Genomic DNA, 15,444 nt, shown 5'->3' with positions numbered 1-15,444 from the left:
CTGGTGCTTTTGCTTGTGAATTAATGTAGACTGTACCCTGAAGAGCTGGTGTGTCTAACTTTTGTGACTTGTGAGGAATACCAACAGTGTTAGGGCACTGCCTTTGTTGCTAGAAGTTTCTAGAACAATTGGGCAACTACAAATGAGGCCTGAGGCCTTGGCAGTGATCTGCTGTCCTGTCACCTTCCTTTTAGGAGTTTCCACCGTTCTTTCTAAGTCACATTCTGCCCACATATCATCCAAGGGCAGTACCATGAAAGTCAGCAAATACTTCTTCCCATCTTCCAGTTGCAATTTATTAGTCTAAGGAGAGTGTTCAGACTTGGGGACTGTGTATTTCCCTGAATGCTTTCAAAGCTGGCGTCCTTCTGAGAGTTGAGTTCAGCGAGGGGGGCTGCTCACATGTCCAGGGTCCTCATTCCCAGTTCTCTTACTCCAGGTGACACTGGACAGCCAGGCGATGGCTTTGGCATTGTGATTTGTTGCATATTTCTACTTTTTATCTGCCAAGTTGAGGTACTGGAAGGATTCCAAGAGCAAGTGGGTGATAGCAGACAGCTGAACACAGCCATGTCTTTCCATGAAACTGCTTTTCTTGGCTTTCTCCCAACAATGTTAGGTTGCCAGGAGAAAATGCTTTTGGCTTTACAAATGATATGGCCATACTCTGGGGTAGTTCTGGTTTTTTTGGTTGTTTTTTTTTTTTTTTTTTTTTTTTTTTGGCTTGGTTTTTTGGGTTGTTTTTGGTTTTCTTAGTCATTGAAAAGAGTGAATACTTGTGACTTTTAAATTATTTGGCAGCTTTTTGCTCATGGCATCCTAAATTGTGTTGTTTTTACATACTTTATATGAATTTGTGGTTTTATGTGTGTACCAGCATGTGAAGAAAGATGCTAAAAACTTCAGGTTAATAAAGCTGTCAGGTTAGGTCGAAGCCACATCAGATGGAACATTTGTTGCTTTGTCGTGGCCGGCTTGCAAGTGGAAGTCACATCAATCTCTTTTTTTGTGAAAATGTTCTTTCTTGTTCAATTCTTCGATGTTTTGATTTAAATTTCAACCCAGGAAGGTTAAGCTAGGGTATTTTGATCATATATTTTTACAGCTTATGATCTGTTTTAAGTTCCAAGTTAACATTCTGAGTATTAATTATTTTTTAAGCTGGAAAACAATCTAGAGTGAAACTGGAAACTTTGTGATTTACTAGGACAATTTGAACATAGTTGTATGTTAAAAGTATTTCTACAACTGGTGAATGCACAAGATTGTTTTTGTCACAAGTTTATTTCATGTTTCTCTGCAAATGTCTCATAATCAAATGCCAGTAATCCCAGCTGGCTTCTCCCTCTGATCCTACCTGTTTGAACCACTCCACCATCACACAGTCTCTGAAAAATGTTCAGTTTTTAAATTAGTACCCTAAGCATACTTAGGAAAGAAACTACATCTAGTGTAAAATGATTCCCCCCCAAAGCCAAATAATAACATACTAGCCAGCACCTGTAGCACCTGCTACATGTCAGTCACTCTTCTTGGTGCTTCATGTTCGTGAATCCACTTAATTCTAACACAACCCTAAGAGAGGAGGTGCTATCATCTGCACTTTACAGGTGATAAAACTCAGGCACAGAAAAGTTTAAGTAAATTGCCGAAGGTCACACAGCTGGCAAGTGGCAGAGCCACCCGCAGACCAGGTCCTCCGTACTTAACCACAACGTTCTGCTGTCTCTTAGAATGAAATCTTATTTGTGGCTATGTTCCAATAAAACTTTTGTTTGTTTTGTTTTTTCAAAAACAGGCATTGGGCTGCTTTGGCCCTGGGGGCATAGTTTGCTGACTCCTGGTCTTGGTGCACTGACTGAGCCTGTCCCTTTCGGCGGTGCGAGTCTGGGCAGTGCAATTCCGGGTGCTCCTGGAGGAGCTGAGGCTCTGCCTAAATAAGCGAGGGGGCAACGGGCCTGCAGTTGCGGTGGCGCCTCTAGGAGGGGCAGGGCAGGGCCAGCATCACGGCAGGTTCACCAGCTGGTTGGTTGTGTTCCTCAGCTTTCTGGGCCACCCTTTCCTCATCCATGGAGTGTAAATTTTTTTTTTTTTTTGTGGTACGTGGGCCTCTCACTGTTGTGGCCTCTCCCGTTGCAGAGCACAGGCTCCGGACGCGCAGGCTCAGTGGCCATGGCTTACGGGCCCAGCTGCTCCATGGCACGTGGGATCTTCCTGGACCGGGGCACGAACCCGTGTCCCCTGTGTCGGCAGGCAGACTCTCAACCCCTGCGCCACCAGGGAAGCCCAACGGAGTGTAAATTTTAACTAGATAACTCTCTGAGGCCTTCCAGCTGACAATTCTAACCTGTCTTATTGTCCCTACTAAGCTTATCGCTGAAGGCCGTATTTTGTTTTCTTTCTGTCTGTTTCCTGACCAGCGTCACACCAGTTACACACACACACACACACACACACACACACGCACACACACACACACAGCGGTACTTCCTCTGATTGCTCTGCTGTGTAGTGTGGTTTTAAGTGTATATCAAGGTGTGAGGAAACTGCTGAAGAATTCAGCTTTTGAAAAAGCGTGTTTAGTGGGCTCATTGAAACCACATCAAACTCAACATTTGTTGCCACTTGAAGCATTTCTGAAGCCCTGGTGGACTCTAAGTAAAATCATGAAGTGGAAGCGTGTTTCTGGCTGTCCTGCTCCAGTCCTGAGCATCTTCCCTCTTACCTCCTTTTCCCTATATTCTCAAATGGTCACACAGTGTGTCCCCCATCAAGCTTTTAGCTCAAAAATAGTTATGATCTGATCCTTCCTGTGAGTGTGCATTTCAAGAGGATGTTTGGAGATGGAAATTGGGGAGATTTCATTTGTGAGGGTCGTTGTTACGTTAGTGGTTGACGTCTCTGGACGGGAGTCTGGTACTGGGAAAGGCCCGTATGTGGCAGGGGTGTGTGAGGTCTAGGAAGAGGGAGTTGCCTTCCCCAAGGGCAGGCATCCTTAATCTTTAGGGGATCTTAGGACCCCTTTTGAGAATCTAATAATGGACCTTTTCTCTCAAAAATGCACATCACACAAAATGTGTACAGACATTTCCGCCCAGGCACCCCTGCCTGCCACGGACTGCCCAGGCAGGCCCAGGCCCACTGTCTCACCTCAAGGGAGTTTGGGCTGCTGATGATGGTAGAGGAGCTACAACCTGTGGTGGCCCTAACTGCAAAGAAAGTGTTTCTCTGTCCCATTTTCCTAAGAAAGAGCAAGAAAAGGAATACTTGGCTTGCTACTATTGTAGAAACCTATTCTGGGGAGAAACTTACATGATCATTGTTACTTCTCCTTAACACCCCTCCTTAGTACTTTGGGTTTTCAGTTACTACCTTATTTGATTAGACAAGTTAGGTAAGTAGTAGAGATCTTCTCCGGGTTAGTGCAGTGTGGTGGAGAGAATCTCCCTGCTCTTTTGCAGCTCACAGCTTGTTCTCTTATTATGTTGATAGTTGTCATATCATGACACAAGTAGAAAGTGAAATATTTGTCCCACACTGAGCTCAGCAGAGGAGACCATTTGCAGCCACAGGTGACCATGGAGGCTGATGGACCATTATTGCAGTGCACCAGTGGGAAGCTCTGGGCTGGGGCCTGGCTGAGGCCTTGCACCAAAGCCAAAGGTTTGCTGGCCTAGTGCACGTAAGCACAGAGTGCCTGTTGTACAGCCAGGCCGGGCTCCCGTCTGTGCTGTCATGGGGCACAAAATCGTATTTGTCCTGTAAAACCAACTCCGAGTGCATATGCTCTTTGTACTCAACCTTTGAGCACAGGCCAGTCGACTGACAGCCTGTCCATTGCAGCTAGTAGCTGAGATCCTCGTGGTGACTGTTTAGAAAACAGAAAGGAGCCTGTTCTGCTGCCACTCTCAGTGCCCGCTTCACCCAGTGGTGACCCTTATCTGTGCTTGGCTTCTGTGACAGGGGCACGGTTCTTTGATTTCCCCCCCTGCCGTCAGGGCTCATGTTGGGGTTTCTGTTGTTCCGAGGGGTGGGCTGCATGATGCAGTGGGTCTCTTGGAGTGTTCATTTATTTGGTTCTTTCCCCAAATACTAATTGATACCCACTATGTACTGGGGCCCAAGGACACAGAGGAGATGTATGTTCCAGGAAGGCAAGAAGTTTCATCCTGGTTTTGTGCCAAAGATAGATTTAGGATGGGTTGTCATAAATATTATTATGACAAATACTGCCACAGAGTCGTGTCCTGTTTTGAACCTTCCATAGCGTATCTGTAGTATGTGTCTGTCAGAGTAGAGAAGCATCGTCTACTCTGTCCCTCTTCTGTGATGTCTGTCATTCACCTTCTTGCCTAACAGCTCAGAACTTCAGCAGTTTTTGACTGATGGGCCAGGTGCTATCAACAGAATTTGCTGCGGACACTACCTTTGTTTCATAATGAGGCTTGTGTAGGCATTGTTCAGGTTTGTTTGGACTAAACCCTAAAGACAGGTTTCCTCATCTGGTCTCATGCTTTAGAGTCATGCCAAGGCTAATACCTAATCCCATCCTGGGGCAGGGGGTAGGCCTCAGGATCTGGCACTAGTTTTGGGGGGTTTGGGGGAGGTTGTCTTTTTTACCTTCTTATCTAGTTTGTTCTTCCCTGGTACACAGGGACTGTAGTTTACATGTCTTTATTGTCTCATTGAAGTGATAGACAAACAACAGAGTAAGTAGGTTCTCAAATGATTGATTGATACACTTGGTTACAAGAATGCGTTTTCATGGGGATACTTGGTAGACCTATAAAGCATTTAATTTAGATTTCCTTATGGGAGAGCTTGCCTTTTTTTCAGTACTTACCATATTTAACTTTTCCTATTTCCTAAGGTTGAACTTGAATTAAATGCTTAAAAGGGCTCTGGAAGAATAGAGTGAAAGGATATTTTAACATGTATGGGCTGTTGCTGAATGAGGCAGAATATAAATATTCTGTAGGCTTTAATTTGTTCTTATATAAACTGCACCATTAACTGAACAGTTGCCTATTTCTGCTGTTCTACTTTTTTTTTTTTTTTTTTTTTGGTACGCGGGCCTCTCACTGCTGTGGCCTCTCCCGTCGCGGAGCACAGGCTCCGGAAGCGCAGGCTCAGCGGCCATGGCTCACGGGCCCAGCCACTCCACGGCATGTGGGATCTTCCCAGACTGGGGCACTAACCCGTGTCCCCTGCATCGGCAAGCGGACTCCCAACCACTGGGCCACCAGGGAAACCCTGCTATTCTACTTTTTGAATATTATTGAAAAGATTGTGTGCTGGTTCTGTAGCAGCCTTAAATCAAAATCTGATAAACTTCAGTTGAAAATAAAGTTTACTGGGGCTTTGAGCCCCGGTCCGGGAGGATCCCATATGCCGCGGAGCGGCTGGGCCCGTGAGCCATGGCCGCTGAGCCTGCACGTCCGGGGCCTGCGCTCTGCAGCAGGAGAGGCCACAGCAGTGAGAGGCCCGCGTACCGCAAAAAAAAAAAAAAAGACAAAAGAAAATAAAGTTTACTATATTGCTATCAAGTAACTGTTGGGAAGTTAAAAGAAATACGTTGATTTTATTAATTGGAGTTAGACAAACATCTCGATTTATACTATTTCATCATGAGCTAAAGAACACGTTGGTGCTAAAAAAAACGTGTTAACTAGACTTGGGAATGTTTGATCTGATCAAAGGAGAAGAGATACAGACAGGAAATCAGAAATCTAGAAATCTCTAGAAGTGAAGGGCTTTTACTCAAAACTGCAGGCTAGGACTGGAGCAGCCTTCCGGTTCTACCAGGCTCTGCCGGGGGTAGTTGGAACCACGGGGCCTAGTTGGCTGATGTGGCTGGGTGGCCTGTTAGAGGACTGTCCTTACCTAGGCCTCTGTTAGCTCTGATGTTAAGGAGGGACTGGCCCTGGACCAGGGAGCTGATCCGTGACCTTGGAGCCTGATCCCGAAGGTGGCTGTGACTTGCTTTGGTTCATCCTTGGAGTGTGTTGTCATAGGCTGAGGGTGGGATTTTCCCCAATTTTTTTTTTTAGACACATAGCCTCCTGTGAGCTGGCCATTCCTTACCTGCTGTCTGTGATCTTTGACTTTACCTTGGTTCTTGTCCCATGAGGATTGAAACCATGTTGAGAGGTTTCCTTCACTCTGGAATGGCCAAGAAGAAAAGGTGAGAACAGATTTCCTGATGAAATCTGTCAGTGTCCACAGCACTTTGGTGCTTTGTCCCAGAGGCTTACCAGGCAAGTAGTAGCCAACTGACCAGGCCACACACCCACCCAGTTTTCACCCTGGCAAGATGATCGTGTGAACACCGTCCCAATATTTGCAGAGCCTTAGACATTTTTAACAGGGCTGATGAACTTTGAGCTGCACAGGTCGCCTTTGGAAGCTCTTTGACCTCTTGGTATTTATGTCCCTCTCTACACCAAAGGGCTGACTGCCTTGGACAGTTGGCATCAGTGGAAGGACAGTTGCCTCTCCTTTCCCACCCTCCAGCTGCCATCCACTTTGATTCATCAGTACTAGAAACTTCCAAAACAACATTGATTTTTCTTGTTTATCAGATTGGTGGTTACATGGAGCAAGCTGTATGACAAGTAGGAAAATTGCATCTGAATGTGTTCTGAACCGGGCTTGGTTCATAGCAGGCACTAGGTAAACGCTGGCTGACTGTGAGCACGGATTCATGGAGGGTCAATTGATGCATGTGTCTTCTGACATGTTTGGTCCTAAGTAGAGAAATTTTAAATGAAATTTAGGAAATGGAAATTATAACCATGTTTTTTCCCCAAATTCTTGGGGCTCTGAGAGCAGTGTTTGAGTTTATGCAGAATTCTACAAAAAGTAATCATTACGTGGAGTTAATTTAGTGTAACACTTCCTGAAAATATAGGTTTTTGCTTCAGTTCTTCTGAGTTTCAGATAGCAACTGAAGGAACCTAGTTGAGAATCAGAAATGTCCTTTATGTTAAAAGTTTGCTGATTAAGTCTCACCTTGATTAAATCATCTGAATTCAGAGTTGAGCCTACTTGGTGGGCTTCGTAAAGAGTTTGTTTTTGTTTCAGTTTTCTCAAGTTGACTTTGAATTTCAGTTGAATTTAAATTTGTTTCAGTTTACTCGAGTAAAGCAAATAAGGCAAAAGTGGCAGCTAGAATGTGTTCACTTTCAAAAAATTGAGAAGTACCGCTGTGAGGGCTATGTGTGGAAACCACCAGTACATATGAAAATGCCAGAACAAGATCTTTTTGGTTACAGTAGTTTGGTTTTATTTGTGTTTTTATGCGGACATTTCAGCAGGAAGGGGTCGATTGTGTTGAGCATCTGTTTGTTTGCAGCCTAGAATTTTAGAGCTGAAAGAAGTAATGCAGTTGTCTTGTGCAAGACGCTCATCTTTCAGGTGAGATAAAGGTCCATAGAAGGAACGTGAGTTAACCAGCATGAACGGGCTGGTGCAGTCACCATGTGAGGTTGGTGGAGAGAACTGAGCTGTGATTTCTTGAATGGAAACTCTTTCCCATAGGGAAGGGGGCTCTTCCCTTCAGGAGACTCCTTCCTCCCAGTTTCTAAACATCAAATGCACCAGGACACCAGAAAACTAGAGCAGGCAGTAGGCAGCAGGCAGCAGATGGATTGTTGCAACTTCGTGAGAGAGCAAAGCAGGCAGACTAGGAAAGCCACTCTCTTAGTAATGAGACTCTGCTTCTCCAGAGGGGGTGGCTGAGCAGCAGGGCATCACTGTGGGGATTCCCGGATTCAGGCATGTGGAGATTAGAGCTGAGGGGTCTGGCGGGAACCTGGCCGGGGTCTCTTGACTGGAGGGGATCTCTGACTCCTGTGGTTGGTTGCTGCCCCATCCCGCGGCATAGGTGGGGTTCCTCCTTTCCATTCTTGGCTTTATCTACTATAGTTTCTTTTAATTCTCTGTAATTAAAATGGGACTTTATTATGGAAAACTTCAAATACGTATAATATTAGAGGGGCTAGTATAACACCCCCACACACCTGTCCCCTGGTGAGGAGTCACCGATGTTTGTCCAGTCGTTTTTCATCGACACTACCCCTTGCCTCACTAGGTTTTAAAGCAGATCCCAGACATTATATCATTTCTTTGTCAGTACTTCTGTGCATTTTGAACTAATGGAAACTTAAATCTGATTGGGGGGTGGTAGCTGAAAGAAACTAATTACTTATAGAGTAATTAAGGATTAAACTGAAGGAGCTCCCCTTTGTCAGTTATTCTGGAAGGTTTTGTTTCCCAAATGATCTTAATGGGTCGGTGCCACTCTCAGGGTAGGGGACTTGGCGTGAGGAGTATGGCTGAGGGGTAAGGGTGGAAAAGTGCTGGCTCTTGGGATGATATTTAGGAGGAGGGGACAGATGGGGTTGTTGGGAGCAGCTTCACTAGTCTCCTGCCTTTAGTCTGTAGCTGTTTGAGCAAGTTGTTCATAATCCTAATTGTGAACCCTGCGAATGAGCCTTTAATTTATAATTGAAATGAAGATTTTACAGGAAGTAATGATTTTTGCTTCAGTGGGTCAAAGTGAGCATTTCTGAGGCTCTTCCTTTCATATGTGGTCGCGTCAGGATGGCTGACGTTGCTCTTTTTGTTTCAGATGGGAATGACTGGTAACACAAGTCCATTTGGACAACCCTTTAGTCAAACTGGAGGGCAGCAGATGGGAGCCCCTGGAGTGAACCCTCAGCTGCCCAGCAAGCAGAGCATGGTCAATAGCTTGCCTCCCTTCGCTGCAGACATCAAGAATGCTTCAGTCACCAACGTGCCAAACATGGTAAGTTGCCCTTGGTCTCAGAGCTGTGGGTCTCCAGTGGGTGCTTTGGTGTGTGGATTTTATCGTGCTGACAGTGAAGATCTGCAACTAAAAGTGCGTCATGGGTAAAAGGAAAATAACCTGTATTTCTCATGCATACGCTCTCTCAGTGAGTTTAATTTTCTGTGATGAGCTGCCCGTAAGGGGCTAGTTAAGATGATTCAGCTAGTCCTCCCGAGGTCCCTATGTGGAGGGAGAGGGTTCATGTCCATGCGTCATTTTGACTTTCCTCCAGAGGTCACCCTCTTGATTCAGCAGTAGAGCCAAGAGAATTGGAGAGATGGGCTTTTTTACACTTCCTGTCTGTTAGTGGTTGAAGCTGTCAGTAGAAGTCCATCCATTTCTGTTACGAAGGACATTTATCTTCAGAGAACTGTACCTTGTCTGTGAGATGTGTGTGTCCTGTCTGACTTGACAGATGGTTTCACATGTCTTCATTCTCCCTGAGATTTCCTACCTATAAAATAGAAACTACCCTTGGAACTCTCAACCTAATTAACCCAGATTATTAATGGGAAAATGGTTCCTTTTGTGCCACAAAATGGCATCTCTTTTAATTCCGGCCACTAAGGGTAAGTGTGTTCTTTTGTCGGACCTCACCGTGCATTCATGGTTTCTGCGTCTCTGATGTGCCTTTAGCGATGGGTCAGGGCCTGGAGCAGCCACTGTCCTCTCCCCTAGGCCTGCCCTGCCAGGGCTGCCATCCGCATAGTTGTGCAGAGTGATTTGGGAAGGCTCAGAAGAAAGCTGGGGGATTATGTTCAGAAAAGGTTGCTTTTAGTCTTTTGATTTTTAAAAAACTTTAATTTGAAGTATTTGTTGTAAAGATACAGACAAGAATTCCTGTATCTCCATCACCCGCTTCCCTTGATGTTAACATCTTCTATAACCTTGGTATATTTGCCAAAACTAAGGAATTGACTGCTTACAGTACTTAGAAGTTTTGCGGCTATTGGAAGCAGGAAGAGTTGGATCTCTTTTTCTTTGTTTTTGTTAAAAATCAGTAAAAGGGGCTTCCCTGGTGGCTCATTGGTTAAGAATCTGCCTGCCAATGCAGGGGACACGGGTTCGAGCCCTGGTCCGGGAGATCCCACATGCCGCGGAGCAACTAAGCCCGTGCGCCACAACTGCTGAGCCTGCGCTCTAGAGCCCGCAAGCCACAACTACTGAAGCCCATGCACCTAGAGCCTGTGCTCTGCAACAAGAGAAGTCACTGCAATGAGAAGCCCATGCACCACAACGAAGAGTAGCCGCCACTCACCACAACAAGAGAAGGCCTGTGCACAGCATCGAAGACCCAAAGCAGCCAAAAAAAAACAAAAAAAAAAAACAAAACAGAAAAGGGAGTGATACTGAGGTATCCTAATCAGATTCCCTCTCAGTTTGCTACATTCTTCCTTCTTTAAAAAGAAAGGGTACAAGCAATGAGATCTGTTTTCAAGCTGCTTCCAGTTTTTACTTCTTTATTTCTTCTTCTGATCATCCCCCTGTAACTTGCCTGGATCTGCTTCTCTTCTTCCAGTAACATTTTGTTGCCAGGATTGCCCTGTTCCCGGCCATACAGACCCAGAACTTACAACAAAGCCCACTGCTCCCTTCACGTGGCTCCTCTCAGCCCTGGGGGCGGCAGGCCAGGATCCCCAGCCCTGCTCTTCCTGTTCTCGCCTGCCTTTCCTTTTCCAGTCCTCACTGGGAGGGCAGTAGCGTGCACTTCAGTACTGTTGATTGTCACCTGGGTTTGGTCAGTGACCTGGAGCACATTTTGGCTTCAGAGTAAGAGTGTTTGCTTTTCACAGACATTCTGTGTTTTGTAGTCTGAGAAACCCTGACCTAACATTTTCTTCCCTTTTCTTTTTTTAAATCTTCTCCAGGCCCACTTTTTCATCCTTTACCCCCAACTTAGTGGCAGAATCCTTTCACTGCAGGTTCCTCTGCCTGCCTCTGCGGCTCCAGGGGACTGAATTCCTGAGAGTGGTGTGCTTGTCAAGGGCAGGTTCGGACCAGACTGGAAAGAGGCTTCTGGCTGCCTCCACCTGTGCCTGGGCTGGAGCCCTTTGGGCTAGGGAAGGCTTCTCTCTCCCTTGGCGCTGTTGACGTTTGGGGTGCGATCTTTCTCTGTTGTGGGGGCCATCCTGTGTATTGTGGGATGTTTAGCAATATCCCTGGCCTTCACCCACTTGATGCTCACAGCCCTCTACCCCGACCCCCCTATAGTTGGCCCCAGTTGAAAGCCCCTGCTCCGGGGAATGGTTGGGGGGGGCAGTAGCAGTAACATCTCATCCTTCTGTCTGTGACATCTAACAGATAAAACCAGTTCTCTCCCCCTCTCCCCTCGCCTTGGCCTTATCAGGCTACCCGCATGGTGAACTGGGGAAGTATCTTGGTGTATGGGAGCCTAGCCACCACTTTTCCACAGGGTCACGGGTGGACTCTCGGAGAGATCCGCAGCTGGTGCCTTTGGAGTGAAGTCCTCAGACGTTTACCACGGGGCTCGGGGCAGGCTTCACCAGGCCAGGTGACCCAGCCATGGCCTTCACGCTATTGGGCGCACAGGAACCAGAGGGGACTGACAGAGAAGCAGGGCAGCAAGTGCACATAATTTGCCTAATATCTTTCTAAGTGCTTTCTCATCCTGTGTTTTACCGTATTCTTTCGACAGCCTCTTGAAAGACATCACTACACCTCCCATTTTACAGATGAAGAGGCTGAGGGTCTGAGGGCTTTAGGTTCATTCAGGGCTATGTAACTTCTTGTCTGCAAGGCCCAAAGCTCCTTCAGTATGTCCTGGTGTCATGTTTTTGTGGCTCTGAGCCCTTTGGGGTGTGTTTACATTGCTTATTTGCAGTTCCTCAAACATGTTTTGTTGTCTTCCTTGAGTTTTGTAAATTGTTTCTGGCCCCTTGGAGCCCAGAGATTTTTGTACAGTGAGGGAGAGCAGTTACCAAAGATCTAGATTTCTTTAATTAAAAAAAGAGAAAAATTTGGAGCCTTGAACATATTTGTGTTTTTTGTCATGCTTTGGAGAGTGGTCTTTTAAAGCCCAGCTAGGTTCAGTGTGCCAAACAGTTGAGCTCAGGACTCTGATACCGAATCACCTGGTGCCCTGGTTGAGCTCTCTGTGGGACGATTGACACTTGGTCACTGGCCGAGGGACTCATGCTTCTTTCCTCTCCTAGAGGATTCCCGCAGCACTGGTGGTGCTCAGGAAGCGAGGGGATGTGGCCATTCCTTTAACTCGTCTCATTTGTTGAGCACCTTCTCTGAGCCCAGGTGCATCTGGAGTGCTGGTGTGAGTTACATAGAGCTCACCCCTCTTCCGTGAAATTGGGGGTGGTGGTGATGGAAAACAAATAATTACAAATGCCAACTGCCCCAACAGGTCTGAGTAGCACAGAGAGGTTGAGGTTGACACAGGGACCTCCTTAGGTGGAGCCATCAGAGAGAAGGCCGCACCAAGTAGGAGGTTTTAAGGGCAAGATTGGAAGGATGAGCAGGAGCCGCGCAGACCCCAGGGCACTGGGAGAGCATTGGCTTGTGTAGGAGCCAGCAGAAGTCCAGTGGGAAGGATGAGAGGAAAGCAGTGTGAAGTGGATATTGGGGGCTGGGCAGGAGCCGTCTCAAGGAGGGCCATGGGTCGCAGTGGCCACTGCAGTGCTCTAGGCTAGCGGAGATGGGGGCCTGGAGGCCATTGATTAAGAGGGGACGGGAGACCAGATGAGGTTTGCCACTAGAGTGGATATGTGGGGTCACCATGTGAGATGACTTGGTGGGAGTCAGGACCATTTACAGAGCTAGCGGAGGAACAGACTGGGAGAAGGGAGATGAAGGGGAGGGCATTCATAATTCCACTTTAGACATGCTCCTCTTGAGATGCTTGCGAGATGTCTAGGTGAAGAGGCCAGGCAGATGGGTAGACATACAAGTAGGGCAACCACTATCCATCGGGAGCTGGCGGTAAGCATGCTATGGTAGAAGGGCTGTGGAGTGGATGCTGTGGCTCAGAGGGGAGCACAGGAAGAGAGACCAGGCAGAGGAGGAGCTGGCAAAGGGGACAGCAAGGGACTGATGTCACTGAAGCCGAGAGAGGAGATCGTTTGGACAGGCAGAGATGGTGGCTGCTGAGATGGTGAGTGAGATGAAGACCAAAGAGCATCGCTGGAATATTCAGGGGATCTGTGGGATGGTCAGGAAGCGTGGAACATCTTCTGTGAGACTTAAGTGTGGCCCGTAGTCATGGAGACCTGTTGATCACCAAGGTCTATGTGCTGCCTGGAGCTCCAAAAGGTTCAGAGACCCTATTGCAAATGGGGTCCTTTTGAGGGCATATATATCCCCAGGACAATATTCAAAAGCAAATACCACATCTCCCTAAATTTTCACATGGATTTCGTTGCAGCTGTGTCTTTGGCCATTTTATTTGTAATTTCTTAACTTTCTACAGATTTTTGAAGCTTCTTAGAACTTTTATCATATTATTACATTGTATTTCATGATTCTAAGATGCAAATTTTTTTCACATTTGTAGCATCTTTGAAATCAGGATGTATTTTAGAAACAAACAAGTTTTAGGTCTAATAAGACACAGTATGTGTACTAACTACGTTACTTGTTCATAATTGTAATTAATAAGAGTGACAACTATTAAATATATATTCACTATCCAGTTTTCTAGGATAGCTCACATGGATATAAAAATTTCAAAATTATGTAAATTTTACTGACAAAGAAGAACAGGTTTGGGCAGGGGTATAGGTTGGGTTGTCTTTTGTGGCCTGACTTCAAGGTCCATGTGGGGCTTTTCGAAGGAGAGATTTGCATGAGAGTGCGTGGGGTGGGGGAGAGTTGTTCCAGGGCAGTCCTCTGGAAGAGGAGGCCACTTGATTCCTTGGTGACATTACCCTTCTTGCCATTTTCACCTGAAAAAGTCATAACACGGAGAGCAAGGGAGCATTTGCAGGAAGGAGGGAAATACAGACATCATTTGGCACTGGATTTGTCAGTTAGGTCATTGCTGACCTTCATGATGGGTCTGGGATTGTTTTAAAGGAGCACTGTTTCGAAGTGGGACACATCTTGGGCTTATCTAATCTAAGAAAGTTTGGTGACCAAAGGGGCCTCATCATCAGTTTCTCTCACAGAGTCTCCTGTGGGGCTCCCCAATGCGGTCTCCTACAAGCGTTCTTTCTTTTTTTTTTTTTTAACATCTTTATTGGAATATAATTGCTCTACAATGGTGTGTTAGTTTCTGCTTTATAACAAAGTGAATCAGCCATACATACACATATATCCTCAGATCTCCTCCCTCTTGCGTCTCCCTCGCACCCTCCCTATCCCATCCCTCTAGGTGGTCACAAAGCACCGAGCTGATCTCCCTGTGCTATGTGGCTGTTTCCCACTAGCTATCGATTTTACATTTGGTAGTGTATATATCATGTCACTCTCTCACTTAGTCCCAGCTTACCCTTCCCCCTCTCCGTGTTCTCAAGTCCATTCTCTACATCTGCGTCTTTATTCCTGTCCTGCCCCTAGGTTCTTCAGAACCTTTTTTTGTTTTTTAGATTCCATATATATGTGTTAGCATGCAGTATTTGTTTTTCTCTTTCTGACTTACTTCACTCTGTATGACAGACTCTAGGTCCATCCACCTCACTACAAATAACTCATTTTCGTTTCTTTTTATGGCTAATACTCCATTGTATATATGTGCCACATCATCTTTATTCATCTGTCGATAGACACTTAAGTTGCTTCCATGTCCTGGCTATTGTAAATAGAGCTGCAGTGAAGACTGTGGTACATGAATCTTTTTGAATTATGGTTTTCCCAGGATATATGCCCAATAGTGGGGTTGCTGGGTCATATGGTAGTTCTATTTTTAGTTTTTTAAGGAACCTCCGTACTGGTCTCCACAGTGGCTGTATCAATTTACATTCCCACCAACAGTACAAGAGGGCTCCCTTTTCTCCACACCCTCTCCAGCATTTACTGTTTATAGATTTTTTGATGATGGCCATTCTGACCGGTGTGAGGTGACACCTCATTGTAGTTTTGATTTGCATTTCTCTAATGATTAGTGATGTTGATCATCCTTTCATGTGTTTGTTGGCAATCTGTATATCTTCTTTGGAGAAATGTCTATTTAGGTCTTCTGCCCATTTTTGGATTGGGTTGTTTGTTTTTTTGATATTGAGCAGCATGAGCTGCTTGTAAATTTTGGAGATTAATCCTTTGTCAGTTGCTTCGTTTGCAAATAATTTCTCCCGTTCTGAGGGTTGTCTTTTCATCTTGTTCATGGTTTCCTTTGCTGTGCGAAAGCTTTTAAGTTTCATTAGGTCCCATTTTTTTATTTTTGGTTTTATTTCCATTTCTCTAGGAGGTGGGTCAAAAAGGATCTTGCTGTTATTTATGTCAAAGAGTGTTCTGCCTATGTTTTCCTCTAAGAGTTTTATAGTGTCTCGCCTTGCATTTAGGTCTTTAGTCCATTTTGAGCTTATTTTACAAGGGTTATTTCTAATAGAAAGTTCATACGTGTTGGGGTTTTTTGTTATGTTGTTGTTTTGAGAAAAACTAAGAACTGTATTATGGAGACTTTGCCA

The 15,444-nt window shown here is 45.6% G+C and overlaps 1 protein-coding gene across 1 annotated transcript in view; it reads left to right on the top strand.

The window, feature by feature from the left end:
- Positions 1 to 15,444, top strand: part of CREBBP (CREB binding protein) — a 132,068-nt gene that overhangs the window by 50,127 nt on the left and 66,497 nt on the right. The window contains exon 3 of the mRNA XM_029221308.1: positions 8,633 to 8,809. Within this exon, the coding sequence (XP_029077141.1) occupies positions 8,633 to 8,809 (177 nt within the window). The remainder of the gene's footprint in view (positions 1 to 8,632; positions 8,810 to 15,444) is intronic.

The sequence above is a fragment of the Monodon monoceros genome, unplaced genomic scaffold, assembly GCF_005190385.1.
Source record: "Monodon monoceros isolate NGI ecotype Baffin Bay Population unplaced genomic scaffold, NGI_Narwhal_1 Super_Scaffold_13, whole genome shotgun sequence".
Taxonomy (NCBI): domain Eukaryota; kingdom Metazoa; phylum Chordata; class Mammalia; order Artiodactyla; family Monodontidae; genus Monodon; species Monodon monoceros.
Note: the sequence above shows the minus strand (reverse complement) of the source record. Positions and strands in the feature narration are given on the sequence as shown.